This window comes from Schistocerca cancellata, chromosome 3 (assembly GCF_023864275.1).
Source record: "Schistocerca cancellata isolate TAMUIC-IGC-003103 chromosome 3, iqSchCanc2.1, whole genome shotgun sequence".
NCBI classification, from domain to species: Eukaryota; Metazoa; Arthropoda; class Insecta; order Orthoptera; family Acrididae; genus Schistocerca; species Schistocerca cancellata.
This window is the reverse complement of record NC_064628.1, coordinates 626,934,255-626,956,823: the sequence shown is the minus strand read 5'-3', so window position 1 is coordinate 626,956,823 and position 22,569 is coordinate 626,934,255. Positions and strand designations below refer to the sequence as shown.

The window sequence follows — 22,569 nt, the reverse complement described above, 5'->3', positions numbered from 1 at the left end:
ACACTGTACTCACCACTTGGAAGTGCTTGTCTTTAATTCAGGTTCTGCACACGCAGTTCTTAAATATTTTCAAATCAGATTTACACACGCAAGTATTTCATCTTATAATTACAACACGTGGTTTCATTGTGACCGTTGGTCACTTCCGAAGAATCCTATGTTCCCCATGAATTTTACCTGCCTATCTTTTTCCGAACAATTTACATGAGCCTCCCACCAAAAGTTTCTGAAAAGAGAAATCATTATTTTTATCTACTCTTAAATATTCCACATGTATACAATTTTCATTCAAATTTGTTTTTATGGAGCACACATAAAGGCTCTGAGCACTATGGGACTTAACATCTATGGTCATTAGTCCCCTAGAATTTAGAACAAATTAAACCTAACCAACCTAAGGACATCACACAACACCCAGTCATCACGAGGCAGAGGAAATCCCTGACCCCGCTGGGAATCGAACCCGGGGGAGCACACATAAAACACGTCTTCAAACCTCAGGAACCAGCGACAGAGTGCTGAAACATGGCCGTTCATCCGATCATCCCGCACTTCCGCAGAAGTGGGGGAGGACCTTGCCACCGTATTGGTCAGCCACATTCCAGGCCCTCTGGTACTCTGGTCTGCTTCCTCTCTTTGGTTCAGCTAAAGGTGACCAGGGGACTGTCTCAAAGAAGATTACAGAATCTACCTTCACTATCCGTGGTCAGCAGACGACCAGCCATTCAGCTAATTCACAAACATCACCAAACTGGATATAGGGATCTATTTTAAGGAAGTGCACATCTGAATAATTAAATATATAAATTGTCCTTCTTTCCTACATTGGTACCTGGCTTCGGTGTATTAAATAAAATGGTGTTATTATACAAACAATGCTGTTCTGACAAGAACAACGAAGTATGTTGTTGTACAGGGTGTTTAAAAAATGACCGGTATATTTGAAACGGCAATAAAAACTAAACGAGCAGCGATAGAAATACACCGTTTGTTCCAATATGCTTGGGACAACAGTACATTTTCAGGCGGACAAACTTTCGAAATGACAGTAGTTACAATTTTCAACAACAGATGGCGCTGCAAGTGATGTGAAAGATATAGAAGACAACGCAGTCTGTGGGTGCGCCATTCTGTACGTCCTCTTTCTGCTGTAAGCGTGTGCTGTTCACAACGTGCAAGTGTGCTGTGGACAACATGGTTTATTCCTTAGAACAGAGGATTTTTCTGGTGTTGGAATTCCACCCCTAGAACACAGTGTTGTTGCAACAAGACGAAGTTTTCAACGGAGGTTTAATGTAACCAAAGGACCGAAAAGCGATACAATAAAGGATCTGTATGAAAAATTTCAACGGACTGGGAACGTGACGGATGAACGTGCTGGATAGGTAGGGCGACTGCGTACGGCAACCACAGAGGGCAACGCGCAGCTAGTGCAGCAGGTGATCCAACAGCGGCCTCGGGTTTCCGTTCGCCGTGTTGCAGCTGCGGTCCAAATGACGCCAACGTCCACGTATTGTCTCGTGCGCCAGAGTTTACACCTCTATCCATACAAAATTCAAACGCGGCAACCCCTCAGCGCCGCTACCATTGCTGCACGAGAGACATTCGCTAACGATATAGTGCACAGGATTGATGACGGCGATATGCATGTGGGCAGCATTTGGTTTACTGACGAAGCTTATTTTTACTTGGACGGCTTCGTCAATAAACAGAGCTGGCGCATATGAGGAACCGAAAAGCCCCATGTTGCAGTCCCATCGTCCCTGCATCCTCAAAAAGTACTGGTCTGGGCCGCCATTTCTTCCAAAGGAATCATTGGCCCATTTTTCAGATCCGAAACGATTACTGCATCACGCTGTCTGGACATTCTTCGTGAATTTGTGGCGGTACAAACTGCCTTAGACGACACTGCGAACACCTCGTGGTTTATGCAAGTTGGTGCCCGGCCACATCGCACGGCCGACGTCTTTAATTTCCTGAATGAATATTTCGATGATCGTGTGATTGCTTTGGGCTATCCGAAACATACAGGAGGCGGCGTGGATTGGCCTCCCTATTCGCCAGACATGAACCCCTGTGACTTCTTTCTGTGGGGACACTTGAAAGACCAGGTGTACCGCCAGAATCCAGAAACAATTGAACAGCTGAAGCAGTACATCTCATCTGCATGTGAAGCCATTCCGCCAGACACGTTGTCAACGGTTTCGGGTAATTTCATTCAGAGACTACGCCATATTATTGCTACGCATGGTGGATATGTGGAAAATATCGTACTATAGAGTTTCCCAGACCGCAGCGCCATCTGTTGTTGACAATTATAACTACTGTAATTTCGAAAGTTTGTCTGCCTGAAAATGTACTGTTGTCCCAAGCATATTGCAACAAACGGTGTATTTCTATCGCTGCTCGTTTAGTTTTTATTACCGTTTCAAATATACCGGTCATTTTTGAAACACCCTGTACATATTTTCTATGTCAGGTAGTACTGTACCCTTTCAAACCCTTCCTGCAGTTAATGACACCGCACACTCTCGACCATATCTAGCAAGTTAATTACCAGAGAATTTCTTGTAGTTTGAGGGGAAAAGCTCAGAATACTGCGTGCACTGAAAGCAGTACCGAATGCTACACTGCTGCGCCACAGTTGGTGCAAAAATCTCTCATCGACCTTCCGCTGCCAGCAAAGGAAGTATCCCAGTCTTTGTGTATTTTGGAACGCCTTCCATAAATTTCGCTGAACGTCGCGCCCAAGTCGAGAAGGACTACAGCGGTCTGGCGTACAATGACACCAGTCAGAGAATTATCGAACTTTCTGAAGAAGTTCACCGCCTTCGTTGCTGAATGATTGGAATGCAGGCAAATGAAGAATTCATACATTTCTCATGCCGCTTGTGGGTGTGAACTGCAGTGCGGAGCCTCGCATTACTCTGCTGGAATATGCCATTTGGCATCATGGTCACGAAGAGTCAAATAATTGGGTTTACCGCTCTTGTCACGCACTAGCTACCATTCAGCCTTCCTGCTACAGTTACAAAATCAACCCTGCTGTTATATCCAACAGTTACTCACAATGTGTTTCCAGGAGATGGCGTGTTATGGGTCTCGGGAAGCGCTTCTTCTAGTGATCTTTCACCAGCTTGTCTATGGACACGTTAACATTGACCTAAGCGCCACCACAGACAGGAGAGAGAGTCATTGGTGAACACTGCCAGTCAGTGTCTCAGTTGATTTCGCTCTACACCAGGAAAGTTTCTGTTGTCTGTGATAAGGTGTCAGCGGAGACGACAAATCAAGCATAAAAACACCATATTTCAACCCAGCTTCGAGCGATCGGTTCCTGACGGCTCGTGGTCAAACTCTGCGCGTGACCTTTGCTCGGATTTCAACCGTTGTCATCTGTCTGTTCATCAGAGCCAACTGAATAAACCTACCATATTTTCCTGCTTGTACAACGACCCCCGCCTACTCTTCTGTCGTCCTCATTCCATCCCGTTAGTACTTGTTCTGCAGTCATTGAACTACTGCCAACTGCTTGTGCGATCTGACTGTATGATACTCCCATGTCCCTCGTGCCAATGATTTGACCTTCCTCAAGGTCCGAAAGATGGCGACAGATTGCACATGCACGTCCTCTAAACACGCTGCGATTTTCACCTGATCAGTTCTAATAATTTTAGACATCCAATAAGCATCATGTACCCACACCATTCTTAAATGTGGAAACACCGCAATATCAGATCAGTAGCGCTCTGACAAGGCGTTCACAGTGTAACGCGTTTCATTTCTGCCACGTTGTCTCAAAATATAGTAGAAAAGCCAAAGAGATTCTGGTCGTATGTAAAGTACACCAGTGGCAAAAAACAGTCAATACTGTCACTGCGCGACAACGATGGAAATGTTAACGATGATGGTGCCATTAAAGCGAAGTTACTAAATACAGTTTTCCGTAATTCCTTCACGAAAGAAGACGAAGTAAATATTCCAGAACTTGAAAGCAGAACAGCTGTTAGCATGAATGACATAAAAGTAGATATCTTAGGTGTTGCGAAACAACTGAAATCACTTAAGAAAGGCAAGTCTTCCGCTCCAGATGGTACACCAATCAGGTTCCTTCCAGAGTATGCAGACACAATAGCGCCTTTCTTAGCCATCATATACAACCGCTCACTTGACGAAAGGTCTGTTCCTCAAGACTGGAAAGTAGCACAGGTCACATCAATATTCAAGAAAGGAAATAGGAGTAACCCATTGAATTACAGACCCATATCACTGACCTCAATTTGCAGTAGGATTTTGGAGCATATACTGTACTCGAATATTATGAATAACCTCGAAGAAAATGACTCAATGATATATAACGAACATGGATTCAGAAAATATCGTTCTTGTGCAACACAGCTAGCTCTTTATTGCCATGAAGTAATGAGGGCTGTCGGCAAGGGACCTCAGATCGATTCCACATTCCTAGATTACCAGAAGGCTTTTAATACCGTTCCTCATAAGCGACTATTAATCAAATTGCGTGCATGTCGAGTATCGTCTCAGTTGTGTGACTGGATTCGTGATTTCCTCTCAGAGAGGTCACAGTTCGTAGTTATAGTTCCAATTACAAAATGATCTAGAGAGAATTTCTGTATGGTGCGAAAAGTGGCTATTGGCACTAAACAAAGAAAAGTGCGAGGTCATCCATATGGGTACTAAAATAAATTCGATAAATTTTGGGTATACGATAAATTGCACAAACCTAAGGGCTGTCAATTCGACTAAATACCTAGGAATTACAATTACGAGCAACTTAAATTGGAAAGACCACATAGATAATACTGTGAGGAAGGCGAAACAAAGTCTGCGCTTTGTTGGCAGACCATTCAGAAGATGCAACAAACCAACTAAAGAGACAACCTACATTACACTTGTCCGTCCTCTGCTGGAATATTGCTGCGCGGTATGGGATCTTTACCAGGTAGGATTGACGGAGGACATCGAAGAAGTGCAAAGAAGGGCAGCTCGTTTCCTGTTATCGCGCAATAGGGGTGAGAGTGTCACTGATATGATACGCGAGTTGGGGAGGCAATCACTGAAACAAAGGCGGTTTTCTTTGCGGCGAGATGTATTTACGAAATTTCAATCGCCAACTTTCTCTTCCGAATGCGAAAATATTTTGTTGACACCCATCTACGTAGGGAGAAATGATCATCAAATAAAATAAGAGAAATCAGAGTTCGAACGGAAAGATGTAGGTGCTCCTTTTCCCCACGCGCCATTCGAGAGTGGAATGGTAGTGATGTAGTATGAAAATGGTTCGATGACCCTTCTGCCAGGCAATTAAGCGTGAATTGCAGAGTAACCATGTAGATGTAGACGTAGATGTAGATGTATTTAAAACCACGTCAAATTAGATTCTCGATTGAAATTCGGATCGGATAATAATTTCTCCGAAAAAACCTTATCTGTAGGTGTGGAAAGGTGACTTTACAACAGTTACATATGACGAAGAGGTGGGTGTGCGGTTCCACATAGTACTACAGCTGCAGCTGCGACACATTCCGACCGCCACAGCGGTGAGTAAGCCACGACTGAAGTAGTTCGCCGGTTCTCAGAAGCCCCTCAAGTCGTTTTAAAAGGGACACCGCAGCTGCTCGCCATCGGTGTTTTTTGGCATAAAGAAACTTCCAGCAGGCACACGAGGTGGCGCGGCAGACGAAGATCCAGCCCACGCATCGGCCCGCAATCTGGGCCATACAGGGTGCATCATTATTAACAGCGAAAACTGCTACAGGTGGAAACATAGCAAAAACGTTCTAGCAAACAGGAGTCCGCAAAGAGGCCGTTCTCGTGGTAATTACAAAATTGTGGTTACAAGCCGTAAGAAATGTGTCTTAGCTAGTAAAACATATTGGGAAAGCAAGTAATCTCCTCGATTAGGTACACATTAACGGAGCTCAAAATTCACCCAAGCCCTGCCTTATCAAAAAATACAGGGGGCGTTCAATAAGTAATGTAACGCTTTTTTCTCCGCTAATTTCGGGCTATCGTGGAATACTCCAGCTTCAACCCCTATAGTTTCATTAAGTTCGAATAGGTGGCTACAAATAGCCTTCAAAATAGCGCCTGTAACAGAGGTGGGTTCCAAGCAGAAAGCTGTCATTGATTTTCTTATGGAGGAAAACCACGGCATCACAGACATTCACAGACTCTTGACAAATGTCTACGGAGACATGAAAGTAAACAAAAGCATGGTGTTTCTTTGGGTGAGGCGCCTCTCATCATTGCAGTAAGGTCACTCGAACCTGTCCGAACTCCTATGTACCTGCCGCCCTCACACAGCTGTGAGTGCTGCAGTGTTGGACCACGCGGACAGCCTCTTTGGAGGTGATCGACGGATCACAATCAAATACTTCGTTGCACAACTGGGTGTCTCTGTTGGTAGTGCTGACGCACCCGTTCGCCAGTTGGGGTACTCAAAGGTGTGCGCCCGCTGGGTTCCTCGCCGCCTGAAAGAAGACCATAAAGAGTAACGAAGGATCAACGGTGGGGAATCGCTTGCGCGTTAAAGGGCGATCGCGACAATTTTGTTGGATGATGCGGAGGTTACTGATGCAGCGAGACGTTGGGTCCGATATCGCCCAGTAGAGTGGTACCGTGCGGGCATGCAGGCCTTCCCAGTACGGCGACGTAAGGCAGTCGCATTGAACGGAGATTATGTTGAAAAATAGGGTATGTATGCAAAAGACTGGGGAATAATATGATGTACTGAAATCCTGAATAAAACGAACTACTTTTAAGAAAAAAATGTGTTGCATTACTTATTGAATGCCCCTTGTCCAGTACTACCTCAGCACTTACTTGATGCACTTTATACTGTAAATTGGTACCTGTTTGAAGGAGGTGTTCCGCATGTCGTTCTCGCATTTGTAGGCACTATCGAACCCGTGCAATAGGAATTCTTTCAAGCATCCTCGAATCATCGCGTAAATTCTGACAAGTCTGTACAATTAGCTGTTCCAGTCGTTCGACCATACCAACGGGAGTTCTGTACGCTACACTTCCGAGTCGACCGCAGACAAAAGAATCCAGAGCACAGATGTCAAGATACATTACATGTCGTCTTACGTCAGCAGCAAGCTGTGTCGGTGACCCATCACTCATGTACGACATTCCCCAACTATGGGTCATTGGTGAAATTTGAGCACTATGGGATACGGTAACTGGACAACACACTGAAGATTATCACAGAGTTTTATAGCTGCGTGTTTCACTTCTTTCCTGCGTCAAGGTTAGGTACATATAATTTTTCCTTCTAGTATTGCATTTATGAACACCTCTATTGGTTTCAAACTGCGATGGAATGTTGGGAACAAATTTCATCCTTGAATAAACGTACTGTCAGGCTGTAGTTATTATTCCGAATTGCCAAAGAATGAATAAATGACTGTCATGTGTGTGACTGTGTAAGCTGTCCGGTGCCCTTATTGTAATAACTTCCATAACTGTGTGTCTTTGTGACTCATGTCCCCTCAAATCTGATACTGCCGTACTTCTATATGACTGACTCAATTAACATACTATGATAAGAAGGAACCTTTATATTAATAGACAGTATAAGATTAACAGTCTGTTTATAATGTCTTAAATCCATGAAAATGTCTCTAATTCGATCTTAAGTCCATTCAGAGTACATGAACACTCACGCTAATTCACATTTTCACTGGGTGGGTTCGGTAAGCACCATTAAGATTCCTCTCGGATGCCGTACATAAAATTATACTGATTCATATTACACAGTATTTACCATAAAATAAATATGTCTCGATCCTATTCGCATCAGTGAAGCTTTTGTGCGGGCGCCGAAAGCTAACTCCATTCCCCAGCTGATGGGGCATCCCCACGTCACTGTCGTCTTGGATTCAGCGGCGATGGATAAGCTTAAAGTTTGGTACAGCGCAGCGATATCGATATCTGTCCCCTTGCAAACGTCACATACGTCAACTGTTTGGTACAGTCAATACATTTTACATAAAAGATTAGTTACCCTGGAATATTATCCCGTAGGACATCAGTCGATGAAAATGTGTAATCTATGTAAACTTACAGATGTCTGTTCTCCAAAGCTGACAATTATTCTTATGCCTAAAGTTTCGAGTTTTAAAATTTTCATCAATATCCACACCCTTTTTGTTATTTTTTGTTCGTACATCACATCACTAAGAGGAAGGATATTTTCGACAGTACGAAACTGGGTGAGCTAGGACTTTTTGAAGCTTAAAGCTAGTCCATTTGAGCGACAAAAGAGCGCACCCAGCGAGGGACACTATAGGTTAGCTGCCATCCCCATCTCCCACCCAGCACCCCCTCCTTAGGAAAAAAAACTTCGTAAATCGAACCCCAGCCTGCCCCGTCAACAGACAAACATAATTACAGTGTGTGCGCGAACTAAAGAGCGAGCAAGTGAGCCCCCTTCTCCCTCCCCAATTACGTCACAAGCAGCTCCCAACGGCTGTTTCACAAAGTTATATCGACCCTTCCGTAGCATGCCTTTTAAATCAATTATGAGTAGTGTGCAGACACGCCCCAAGGACTGTTTATTTTTCACTAAATGCGGTACCACTTCACACAAAACAGGAATCAGTACCAACGTAAGTAATGTAAGAAACATCCACGAACTGAATCTACATAAACCACTGCACGCTGACTACTGTTAGACGAGAAATTGATTCTTCGTGTGTCTGTTTGGCAGTTGTATTGTACTTCCAGGAAAGGCCACTTCCCCCTCACTAGCAATTCCCGCTTTTCACTTTACAGATTCTGTCAGTTCAGCTTCAGTTTGAAGAAAGCAACGTGTTACGGATATTCAGTGGTAGCTAGTAAACCCAGAGTGTTGAAATTTCAAAACTTTTTCGTCTTTCTCGGAGAAACTAACGTAAGTTCCCGCCCTACAGCTGAGCTGGAGGGTCCACTCTTGTGGCAGCGCGTGTATCTGTGAAAACATTTACCGGCTTACTACTTCGAAGGTGTCTAGCTCGACTTCAGCTCCATACTTAAAGACCGAAAAATTGCACATATCATATCAACACACAAGAAAGGGGACACAAGTAATCCGCCGAATTATAGACCCATGTCATTGACGTTGATTTGCAGCAGATTTTGGAACATTTACTGTGTTCCAACATTATGAAATACCTCGAAGAAAACGAACTACTGGCGCATAACCAGCACACATTCAGAAAATATCGTATTTGTTCTTTATACACAAGACGTAATAAGTAGTATTCGACAGGGTTCCCCACAAATGGCATCTAATTAAATTGCGTACCTATGGAGTTCTGTGACCGGATTCATGATCCCCTGTCTGAAAGGTCACAATTCGAGGAAATGAAGGGAAGTCATCTCCCGAAACCAAGATGATAACTGGGTTCTCCAAGGAAGCGTTATACGTCCTCGGCCGTTCTTACTTTATGTAAATAACTTAGATGACAATCTCAGCAGTCCTCTTAGAAGTTACTGTCGTTTAGAAAAGAAAAGGGCTCTAAGCACTATGGGACTTAACTTCTGAGGTCATCAGTCCCCTAGACTTAGAACTACTTAAACGTAACTAACCTAAGGACATCACACACATCTATGCCCGAGGCAGGATTCGAAGCTGCGACCGCAGCAGCAGCGCTCTTCCGGACTGAGACGCCTAGAACCGCTCGGCCACAGCGGCCGGCTGTCGTATACCATCTAGTAAATTATCAGAAGGTCTAATAACAATCGACCCTACATAATAAAAAGCGCGAGATCCTCCACATGAGTACTAAAAAAATCCTTTAAAATTTGGTTACACGATGAATCACACAAGCCTTACGCTTTTCGATTCAACAAAGTATCTATGGATCCTAATTACAAACAATTTAAACTGATAAGATCACACAGAATATGTTGTGGGGAAGGTGAAGCAAAGTCTGCGATTCTTTGGCAGAAGACTAAGAAAATGCAACAAATCTACTAAAGAGACTGCTTACACTAAGCTTGTTCGTACTCTTCTGGAGCCTTGCTGCTGGTATGGGACTCTTCACGTACAGGATTGACAGAGAACATCGAAAAAGTTCTAGCAAGACTGCTCGCTTTGTATTGTCGCGAATTGGGGGACATAATGTCAAGGATATGATGAGCGGGTTCATGTGGCAGTCATTAAAACAAATAGTTTTTTGGTTGAGTTGAGGTCTTTTCTCCTCCGAATGCCAAAATATGTTGTTGCCAACCACGTACACACGGAGAAATGACCATTGTGATAAAAAGAAAAGAGAAATCAGAGTTCGCGCGAAAAGATGTAGGTATCCATTTTTCCCACGTGTCATTTGAGAGTGGAACGGTCGACAAATAGTCTGAAAGTGATTCTATGAAACCTCAACCACATGTAAGTGTTAACTGCACAATAATCATTCACTGAAGTCACACAAGTCTTGGGATAGCGATATGCACATATACAAATGGCGGCAGTACCGTGTACACAAGGTATAAAAGGGCAGTGCATTGGTGGAGCTGTCATTTGTACTCAGGTGATTCGTGTGTAAAGGTTTCCGACGCGATCATGGCCGCACGACGGGAATTAATAGCCTTTGAACGCGCAGACGTGGTTGGAGCTAGACGCGTGTGACATTGCATTTTGGAAATCGTTAGGGAATTCAATATTCCGACATCCACAGTGTCAAGAGTGTGCCGAGAATGGCAAATTTCAAGCATTACCTCTCACCACGGACAACGGTGACCGACGGCTTCACTTAACGAACGAGCGCATCAAAAAATGGCTCTGAGCACTATGGGACTTAACATCTATGGTCATCAGTCCCCTAGAGCTTAGAACTACTTAAACCTAACTAATCTAAGGACACCACACAACACCCAGTCATCACGAGGTAGAGAAAATCCCTGACCCCGCCGGGAATCGAACCGGAAACCCGGGGCGTGGGCGAGCGCAGCAGTGTTTGCATACAGTTGTCAGTGCTAACAGACAAGCAACACTGCGCGAAATAACCGCAGAAATCAATGTGGAGCGTATGACGAACGTGTCTTTTAGGACAATACGGCGAAACTGCGCTTCAATTGGCTATGGCAGCAGACGACCGACGCAAGTGCCTAGCTAAGAAATGCCTCCTGCAGCGCCTCTAGTGTGCTCGCGACTATATCGGTTGGACCGCACCCAAGACGACTGGACATCCGTGGCCTGCTCAGACGAGTGCCGCTTTCAGTTGGTAAGAGCCGATGATAGGATTCGAGTGTGCTACAGACTCCACGAATCCATGGACCCAAGATGTCAACAAGGCACTGTGTTTACATGGAACGGAATGGGTCATCTGGTCCAATTGAACCGAACATTGACTGGAAATGGGTATGTTCGGCTACCTGGAGACGGTGTACAGCCATTCATGGACTTCATGTCCCCAAACAAGGATGGAATTTTTATGGGTGAGAATCCGCTATGTCACCAGGCTACAGTTGTTCACGATTGGTTTAAAGAACGTTCCGGACCATTCGATCTAATGGGTTGGCCACCAAGATCAACCGACATTAATCCCATAGTACATTTAAGGACATAATCGAGAGATCATTTCGTTCACAAAACACAGAATCCTGCACCAGCAATACTTTCTTAATTATGGACAGCTATAGAGCCATTATGGGTCAATATTTCTGCTGGGAACTTCCAATGACTTGTTGAGTCCATGCCACGTCGAGTTGCTGCGCCAGGCAGGAGGTGCGGTGCGATATTAGGAGGTATCCCATGACTTTTGTCACCTCAGCGTAGATTGCTCATACTTGTAAGTTGCTTATCCTGCAACTCTAGACCGAGTGTTGGTAATTTCGTAAAAGTGTTTTCTGCAATTCCCGCGTGTACTTGCCGCTGCTGGTACTCACTCTGGGCCAGTATGTGCGGCGCGCGACCCGCGGGCGAGGCGACTGCCAAACAGCGCGTCGCGAGGGCGAGGGTATCTTTACCGGTGCAGCCTCGAGACCTGGCAGAGCACCCGTGTGCAGGGGGCACTCTGCCAAACAAGAGTCTGCAGCTGGCGGCCGTTTAGCCGCCCTCTCTCTACCTACACATCGCCACACGAGGATGGCTCGTCTTCTGACAGCTACTGCTCGCAGAAACAACGGTTCCGTTGGAGGTCTCCCAGTAAACATACAAGGCGCTATTGTTCTCGTTGCACTGGCCATGTAAGCAGATGGGATAAATGTTTCAGAAGGATCAGTTTCAATTCCGGAGAAATGGAAGAGCACGCGGGGCATTACTGACCCTACTGACCCTACGTCTTACCTTAGAAGATATTGTAAAGCAAGAGTGGGTAATTGTTGTAGCTAGGTGGCCGCTTTCTGGAGCTTCTTCGCACCTTTTAAAGCTTCTTCACTCATTAGCTAACTTCCTATTTCATAAAAGGTCGGTTCTTCGTTACACACACAACATTCATAATTGATTTTACGTTTTTTTCGGAGGTTCATGGTTTCACTAAAGGTTGACCTTTATATACTGTTGCACAGATAACACGTAAATAAACCAGGTCAACTGTAAAACCGATTGCGCACCGTACTTTACGAGCAAATTATGTTGATTCTCTTGATACTCTGCGCGCTGGCTGATGGGAGCGAGTTTACATTGGAAATGCCTTTACGGCCGTCCGCATCAAACGCCGCGCCGAGTGTCAACATGGTTTGCGCGGAAATATATCTACGCTGCACATGTGTACTGACGTGGCTGTCCTATTGAAGATCTTAGGTCACGCACGGGAAGGAAATCTCGGTTCAAGACAGATTTTTATGACTGTCTTGAAGGGCCACGCAAGAAAACTTTAGCGGGCCGCTATTTCGCTACCGCTGGGTTAAAGAAAGGCAAATCTACGTTTGGAGCACTTGCACATTTAGAAACAGTTATTTTACAATGTGACTGGACTACACTCTTTGAAATTTTGTATGTTTAAGGAATAAAATACAGGGAGCGAACGGTTATTTAGAAATTGTACAGAAACCATAGAAGTCGAAGGGCATGAAAGAGAAGCAGTGTTTGAGAAGGGAGTGAGACAGGGTTGCGGCCTATGCACAATGCCATTCAGTCTGAACAATGAGGAGGCAGCAAAGAAAACCAACGAGATATTTGGATAGGGAATTAAAGTTCTGGGGGAAGAAATAAAAACTTTAATGTTTGTCGAGGATGTTGTAATACTGTCAGAGACGGCAGAGCTCTTGGAAGAGCAGTTGAACGGAATGGACAGTGTCTTCAGAAGATGTTATAATATGAACAACAACAAAAGCAAAACAAGGGTAATGGAATGTACTCCAATTAAATCAGGCAATGCTGAGGGAATTAGATTAGCAAGTAGACACCACAGGTAGAGATTGGGTTTTGCGACTTCAGCTTCAAAGTGAATGATGATGGCCAAAGTAGAGAGGATATAAAATGCAGACTCGTTACAGCAAGAAAAGAATTTCTCGAAAAAAAGAACTTTGTTTGTACTGAATACAAATTTAAATCTTTGGAAGTACTTCTCTGGAGTGTAGCCTTGTATGGAAGTGGAATGTGGACGATGATCTGCTCAGACAAGAAGGGAATAGAAGCTTTAGAAATGTGATGATACGGAAGAATGCTGAAGATTATATGAGTATACTAACTAAAGAGGAAGTACTGTGTCAAAATGGTAAGAAAAGTAATTTGTGGAATAACTTGACTAAAAGACGGGATCGGTTGATAGCACACTTCCTAAGATATGAAGGAATCATCAGTTTGGTAATGGAGGGAAAGAGTGTGTGTGTGGGGGGGGGGGGGTTATGGGGGAATTGTAGGAGACCATGGAGTTAATACATTAAGCAGTGCAGATGGACATAGGTTGCAGGAGTTATTTGTAGATGTAGCGACCTGCACAGGATAGACTAGCACAGATAGTTGCGTAAAAAAGTCTTCGAACTGCAAATGACAACAACAGCAAACGTTTCAAGATTAATGATAGAAGGAAGATTACAGGTTAACATACCGTCGGCGAAGAGGCCATTAGGGGCAGAAAACAGCCTCGGATTGGGGAAGGAAATCGGTCGTGTCCTTTTGGAAAGGAAGCATACCAGTATTTGCTTTAATCGGTTAACGGAAATCCTAGCTGTGGATGTTCAAATGAGGATGTGAACCACTGTCCTCCTGAATGCACACACAGTGTCTACCCACTATTCCAGAAAGGATTAACAACGATGGTAAACCTCTACAAGTCGCACAACGACCCTCTCTTAGTATCAGCTACTGGAAAGCAATGAAGTTAATGCATGCCGCTGTTTTAAAATTTTCCCTGCCTTCTCCAATAATCCTATCAGGTAAGAGTATCAAACTGCCGACCAGTGCTTACGGAAAAAATTTAAAAAATTGATAAAAGTAGTAGTAGAAGAAGAAGAACAGTAACAAAAAGACAAGGAGGAGAAGCGAAAGTCACTAGAGACAGAGCACAAGCTCGGATTAGGGAAGAATGGGGAACGATATCGACCACGCCCTTTCATTGTGTAACAAAACAAGCGCTGTATCATTCTGAGAGATCAGAATGATACAGCGCTTGTTTTGTTACACAATGAAAGGGCGAGCGAGTGTGCCGGGACATATCCCGATACTGGTACTAGAGCCACGTCATCATAACGCGCCTGCGCGTAGCATACACAATATTGCGCGATAATCTAAGAGTAAAATTAAAAATTGTAATAGCTTTTCCAAACTTTGTCAATGTATGCTTCAGTATATTAATGTTAACACTCTGAAGTCTCAGAAACATCAGATGTATAAGTTTTGCCAAACATATTATTTTACGAGAAAAATAAATGGCACTAAACAACGGAGCTAGAAAGCCAAAAATTGTTCAGAATGTGCAAATGTATGTCACAATCAGAAGTTACAAGTCTCAGCTTGATCGGGGCAACATTTTGGTCGAAACCGGTGTTTTCATGAAAAGTTGAAGACGCTAAATATTAGTCTCAGGTAGTTGAAAATTCGCATGTAGCCTCACTTTGATATAGCATCATAAAGTATGTGAGTCCATTAAGCTACGGCTATTAGTTTTCAAGTAATTTACTAAAAACCAAATTTGGAACAGAAACGTCATTATCCGTAATAGGTTAAGAATCATTTGTAATTGTTATAGAAAGTTCTAATTACAGCACTTGATTACATTCATTAAATAATCAATCTGTATGAACGTGCAATCTAGCCGGCGAAGTTTAAATACAGTCGAATCAAACTTTTTCAATAACTAAACCAAACTTATGTTTGATTATATAAAAATTGTGAAGTTTGTAAACTGTTACACAACAGAGATATTAATTAATACGTGTCCGAGATAGGGGCTATTTACAAGCTGCTACCTACGCATTTAACGGTTTATAGCAGATGTTCCGTTCGGTGGTCTGCTGCGCCCATTTATAAATACGGCCACGAGGGGCCGTAGGGAGACACTTTGCACCGAGCTATCAATCTGTCCGCGTCTGTCAAAGGTTGGCATACGCTGTGCCTCGGTTGACATCAAGGCTAGACACCTACCAAACGCGTTTTCGGTAAAATTAGGAAGTGAACTCGCGAGGACTGTACGCCATCCTGGATCGTAAGTAACTGTTTGTGTGCCGTCTGTAAGGTTGAGAAAACCACATGGCAAGTGGTGTGATTATTTCCCACTTTTGTGGCAAGCTGTCAACTTTGGTGATTAGTAGTCAGGGTCACAGACCATTTTACTTGGAACTTCCTGTAGAGGTCATCGGCTAATAGTACTGCTAATAGTGCTATTCTGATAGGGACATTATTATTACTATTATTATTATTATCAGGAATATTATTATGTTTGTGCGTGTGAACTTTTACTGAATATATTAGTTACAACTCAAAACTTTTATTTATAGTCGTGGTTCCTGATCCTGTTGAGTCAATAGTCAGTAGGAACATTTTCTTTCAGTGATCACAAGAATAATGTGGACTTGCAGACTGGAAATTATGGTCAGCATGTTCTCCATCGCTTTCTGGCTGACTGCAAAAATAGTTTTCTCGTAAACTGCGAAAAAGAACTCATGTAAAAATCCACCCTACGCCCACAAATGGACCTATTCAGGCATTTCACGTAATATTTAGGGAAATCATGCAAAAATCTAAATCTAGATGAAAGGATGAGGATTGAGAGCACCGTGCTCTCGAATCCAAGAGCAGTGTCTTACCATTGAGTCACCTTGCTTTGTGATATTCAGGGTGTAACAGGTATAAATGCATATGTTTCTGTCTGTGACTGAGGATGGTGTACTGAACATCACATCAGTACTTTGCAGAATAATAACTATAACTATTGAAATATTATGTTTTCGGTTGATTAGTTCCTCCAAGGAAATGTGGCAAGAGTATGTTATTAATGCTTATTTTGTTCTGGGCAGCTGGTCAGGACGCAAAAGGTTTAGCCTATACTGACAGGCGCAGTCACCTTCGTGGTGCAGTTACGGCCACGCCGAAAACATCACTTAGTAAATTATGTGACGTGTATGTGGGGAGACGGTTCAACGCAGAGAAAAACAACCAGCACACTGATGTGTGTATATACTAAGATACTGTCTATAAAAATATCTGCATCTGTACCCATTACATGCTACATAATTTAAGCCAGATAATTTTTCGTCCTGTTTTCAAATATATCAGAAAGTACCGTCTTCTTGCACATTTTGAGTTATTCCCCCATTTGGCACTGAAATACCTCAAAATATACAGAGAGGCAGCTCGTCCCAATGTGAAAGAAAAGCAGACGTAAAATATTATACAAAAAAATCAACCTCTTCTGTAACGAACTGCTCTTATATGTAGAAGGCAAGTCAGACTGTTAATATGTTTCGTTACAGACCACAGCTGATGATTCATTGTTTTGATCAATAAAACTAAATGAGTTTTTCACAAAAATACACATTTCCTTGTATTTGCACAGCCGAATTTAAAATACCTTCGATAATTATAAAGTGACTACGCACAATATGGGCACACAAACGAAGAAGAACAATTTGGTTTTATGAGAAGCAGTAGCACTTGAGGAACAATTTTAGCACCTTTGTTATTAGAGGTCGATTTTGAAAGAAAATGAAATATACATGAACAGATCATTTCTGACATCTCTTTAGCAATCACTGAACGAGGATGAGCAAGCTGGTCTCTTATTTGGACGGTCGGCTTTTCAAGTGTGGGGCCCTACCCACTCGCCTAAAAGATGCTGCTTTCTCGGTTAGCTATACAACAATTCAAGCAAATCACATTAATGGTTTTTATTACAATAAAGTAGATTGACAAAACTGTGGTTTACAAGAGTTATCGTAAGCAGTGGGCGACATACAAACAGTCAGTGTCCTTCACTATACACAATGTCCACGTAAGCATTCACACTCGCTCATAAGTCATTACTATCGTTAATTTCACTGCTCGCTAGGCCTCTCTGTCAGTGTCCGCCTTCTACTGTCCCCGAGGCTGGCAGGAGCGGCGCTTATAATCTCCTCTTGTAGAGGCCACTCCTGCCGTGTTGTCGTCCTAGCCAGCGGGCTATTGGCTGACGTCGCCTCACAGCCCCCTCTGCTCTTGTGTTCTTGATCTTCGTGCTGGGGTTTGTCGTTACGTCGGAACATCAAGTCCCCGTCCTGCCGTCCAGACTTACATTTTCCGTGGTTTTACAGTCAAATGATAGGGTGGTACCTTCCCAAAGGCTAATATCCTTCTCCACCCTTCGCCAGTCTGAATAGAAATCCTTGTCTATTGATCTTGTCGCTGATGTGACGTTAAAACTTAATGTTTCTTCCTTTTTGTCAGCAGATGTTGTCAGTCAATGGTCACATTATTATGTTCACAGGTTAAAATGCTTTCGACAGCTATATTATTGTCAACAGCCCATATAATACCTTAGCTAATAGCTGCGCTAATACGTAACGGGAGCCTCCATCTCCTGTGGTCCCCAACTGGAGGAGAGTTTTAACAGTTGAGGTGCCAGAGCCGGCATCCAGCTGTGGGTATTTCTGTTGAACCTGGAACTGATGTGTGCATTTTCAACTTTTCGCGGCGTAATGAGTAATCCATTAAATTTTGGGCATGCAGCCGCGCAAAAAATTTATTTTTCCTCGGCTGCATGCCCGAAATTTAATGGATTATGGAACTGATGTGTTCGTCTTTCCTCGAGTGGTTCGTGGTTGGAGCCTACTCGGTTGGTGTAAGGGCTGGTGTTTTCGACCACGTGTTGGAAATAACACTGCGAAAGGAAGGAGTACATTGTTGAAGAGTGCTATTTGCAGGCACAGTAAATGAGCAGTGAAAATAACTCCCATCTGCTCTTGAGACTGAATGGCTGAAAAGCCTGAGTTCATTTTCGGGAGTTGTTGGGAAGTCGCGAAATGGAGGAGTCGGCCAATAGCCCTCCTGGGTGTGGAAGGCACAATGTGGGATACGTGGATGGAGGTGGTATTTTAAGAGTGTTGCGCATATAGAATCGGGAATGAATGATCCTGCGTGATCCAAAAGGCTATTTTTTCACTACGAAAGCCGGCCGAGTGGCCGTGCGGTTCTAGGCGCTACAGTCTGGAGCCGAGCGACCGCTACGGTCGCAGGTTCGGATCCTGCCTCGGGCATGGATGTGTGTGACGTCCTTAGGTTAGTTAGGTTTAATTAGTTCTAAGTTCTAGGCGACTGATGACCTCAGAAGTTAAGTCGCACAGTGCTCAGAACCATTTGAACCATTCACTACGAAAAGCGTAAAAGTGTACACAAGAGCGTGTGAAATTCCGATCTGTCAATGCCGATTGTTCAGGCGAGCACTGCGGCTTACAACTATTAGTGTGTGAGCCCTTGAACAGTCGGAACGACTTAACAAATAAATAGTGGAGCCATTGACTAGCGGTAGGTGGTAGTTAAAGGGGCAGACTTGGCGATGTCTAATTTAAACCAGTAACTACCAAATCTCACATTTTTCAGGAGAATCTAAAAACAATGTATTTCTTTTTGTACATAACTGACATACACATATCCAGAAAATTGAGAAGGTTTTCTGATACCACAGAATTAAGCTTTTCGCCTCACCACTACAAAAGATAATGAGATAATGAGATAAATTAGAAAATGACAATTTATTAAGAACATTGTAAGTGCCATTGCAGGGAACTTACTGCTTCTAAGTGCCAACAAGAAAGTTTTAATTTCAAGTGTCACTACATTTTGTTTCTGATAATACAAGTTGGGACATACAGTACCAATGTTTAAAGCATAGACTCCAGTCAACAAAAATCATATATCATTACATTTAAGATTTTACAAGAAAAAATATTAAATTGAAGGAAAGTATCTTTCAGTATTGACTTCTGTTTCGTACACAACTTCGTTCTTGGTATCAGATGTTGCAAAATTTATTGCAGAACTCCCTGTGCTGTTGAGGAGGAAATGGAAACATTGTCATTGTTTTGCAATTGATAAATATGGCTGGTCTTTCAAATAAACAACAGCATGGAAAATGCCACGGTCTTTCGTCTTCTGAATACGCTGACATTATTCCGTTCTTCTGCTTAAAAATAAGAATTTTAATACCTATTTGAGACGGATGAGTGTGAGACACTTTGATGAAACCGCTTTTTATTTTTTTCAACATTTATGAAACAAAAATTATTTACTTCCATTACAAAGATGTTTCATTGTTTCAAGAAAACGCTTACATGCACTCTGCTTACCGCACGAACTGTGTGTCACCTATATTGAAGAGACCATGGCCAACAGCACTCATGCGATGGTCTATAAGGGGAAACCGGAGGATACGAAGTATTTTTCGTATTTTGGAAGACGAAAGAAGACTTGTAAATAGCCATAATAAAGTTCCAGTAACAGCCCTGTTAAAAACCTGCGTAGTAATGACTTTTAAGTCATTTTTTAGAAGAAAAGCACCTTACAACACTATATATTTTTTTCCTTTCTCTCAGAACTTCGGGGGAAGGGTGGAGGAGCAGCCCTCCCTTGTCCCTGGCAATGGGCGCCCTTGACCTTGACCCATGGAACTTGAAATTTCAAACAGAAACACTGCTTTGCACAAATACCATGCGCTATCTTATAACGAATGTTTGAAACATTTCCTCCTCGATTTACATTTGGAACAAGTCTAGGGACACCGCAACAGAGTACTGAGAATACAACAGCACTGAATGCGTGTTTTGTGAAAAAATCGCACTTATAACGTTTGACATTTCCAATCTTCACTTTTTTCCATAGAAACAGAAGGTGTGTGTATGTGTGTGTGTGTGTGTGTGTGTGTGTGTGTGTGTGTTTTGATCTACTGATTTTGAGCGGTTATCTTCTTGTGTCTTTGTGAAGATTATCATTGGAATTGCTTGCGAAAGATGGAGGGAGTGGGGGGGGGGGGGCGGCGGGGGTTAATTGATTGTCAACGGTGTGCGTTTTACAATCCAGCAGTTAGATCTCGTAATCTTACAGAATACAGTTAGCTACAGAGAGAATTTGTCATTGGTTGTTGACTGCTGACACGTTTAACTCTGGCTCGTGGGTCAAACCGCGATTTCTGACTCTTGTTATGACTATTTTATAAGAGTAAGAGTGAATAAAATTCATTCGGTTCCGCCACGGAAGAATTCCTAGTTAAGCTTCAGAGCTGTTCGCTGTGTTAACTTGTCTGGCGCGTCAAGAGCGCGTGGATTCAAGCTGCGACAGCGAGATTTCACGACAACAGAATCTCTCCATTGAGAAATTTTTCACTACATTACAATAGCAGATTTGAAGAAGGTTTTTTATGAGGTACAATGAGTCTTTTTTTTTAATCACTCCACTCCATGACTACCGCAAGGGCACTGCTGCAGCAACAGTAATGGAGCTTTATAACAAGAAAAAACAGTCTTGCTTGCGCAACCAAGATTATTTTTTCTGCTCTAAAGAATTTTTTTATTTATTTTCAGTTAGTGTCATATGAAACACAAGGATAGAAGTGTAATCCAGTCTCTTAATGCAAAACAGGCTGCAGTAATCAAGAACTAACGAATGATACAAGAGGACAAAATTGGAAAGGTGAAAGGCAGCGTTGTGCAGTGGCACCACTGAAATTTAACTTGATTACACAAGAGGCAGTGAGGAAAATAAAGGACTATCTCTACGAGAGAGTTCCGTCGGCCAGATCAGCGTCAGGTGGTCCGCTGATGACATGGCAGTAGATGCCGAAAGTGAGCAAAATAATGGTTCAAATGGCTCTGAGCACTATGGGACTTAACATCCATGGTCATCAGTCCCCTAGAACTTAGAACTACTTAAACCTAACTAACCTAAGGACATCACACACATCCATGCCCGAGGCAGGATTCGAACCTGCGACCATAGCGGTCGCGCGGTTCCAGACTGAAGCACCTAGAACCGCTCGGCCACACCGGCCGGCTGCTAAAATCCAGAGACTATGAAAGTATTCATATAATGCCCCGCATCTTTCTACGAGTGCAAAACAGGACAACTAGGAAGACAAAATGGAAAAGAATGGAATCCTTTGAAATGGGGTGCTGGAGGAGACTACTGAAGATCAGGTGATTGAGGTGCATTGTTTAAGGAGGGAAACCGCCCTGGAACGAGTTTTCGATAACTTATAAAGGGGCAGTAAAATATAAACGAGCCACAGCGATACGTGGACTCTTTGCAGAAACTGAAGTGCACCATGAAGTCCAAATGCCCAAGAATGTGGACGGACGGCATAATTCTGTTGCAGGAAAATACCCACCCACATGCTGCCAGGATTATTTCGACTGAGCTGCAAAAGTTTCGCTGGGAACCCCCTACATATCATCCATTCAGTCCCGGTCTCTCCCCATGTGCTTTCCATATTTTTGGAGCCCTGAAGAAAGACATTCGTGACAGCCGATTTGCTTCGAACGAAGATGTTCAAATGTTCAAATGGCTCTGAGCACTATGGGACTTAACATCTATGGTCATCAGTCCCCTAGAACTTAGAACTACTTAAACCTAACTAACCTAAGGACAGCACACAACACCCAGCCATCATGAGGCAGAGAAAATCCCTGACCCGCCGGGAATCGAACCCGGGAACCCGGGCGTGGGAAGCGAGAACGCTACCGCACGACCACGAGATGCGGGCGAACGAAGATGCGCACGCCTGGGTACAATCATCGTTCCATAAACAACCACAAACATTTTTCCGTGAAGGCATGGACTGTCTTGCCTGTCATAGGGATAAATGTATTGTATTAACGCTTATGGTGATTACTTTTGTAATAATAAACAGCTTACTTATTTGTTTTCCATTTGGGTCGTTTTTTTATTGTCCCTTATGCTTACAGAGGAGCATAATGTGTTGCAGAGATAGAATGGTTGGGCGCATATCATGATATGAACAGTTCCTTAGAAATATAGTTCGAGGGGGCCGGTCCACAAAAATCCCACAGGTAGGCCTACATATGAGAATGAAGGCGGATCGCTGATACAGCATGTACCAGTTGTACTGAAACAAGGGCGTAGCTCTCAAGAGGAAGGAATGGAAGATGCGACACATCTGCTAAAGAAATAGCCTAGTCTCTTTTTGTCTGTAC

The 22,569-nt window shown here is 43.3% G+C and overlaps 1 protein-coding gene across 2 annotated transcripts in view; it reads right to left on the bottom strand.

Moving 5' to 3' along the window:
- The window catches only part of LOC126175554 (chitooligosaccharidolytic beta-N-acetylglucosaminidase), a 210,436-nt gene that overhangs the window by 150,249 nt on the left and 37,618 nt on the right, over positions 1 to 22,569 (bottom strand). Inside the window, exon 1 of one of the 2 annotated variants that reach the window (XM_049922400.1) lies at positions 11,896 to 11,928. The exons of the other annotated variant lie outside the window; for it this stretch is intronic. Coding sequence (XP_049778357.1) covers position 11,896 — 1 coding nt within the window. The 5' untranslated portion in view covers positions 11,897 to 11,928. Of the gene's footprint in view, positions 1 to 11,895; positions 11,929 to 22,569 lie in introns of those variants that run through there. 2 annotated transcript variants of the gene reach the window in all.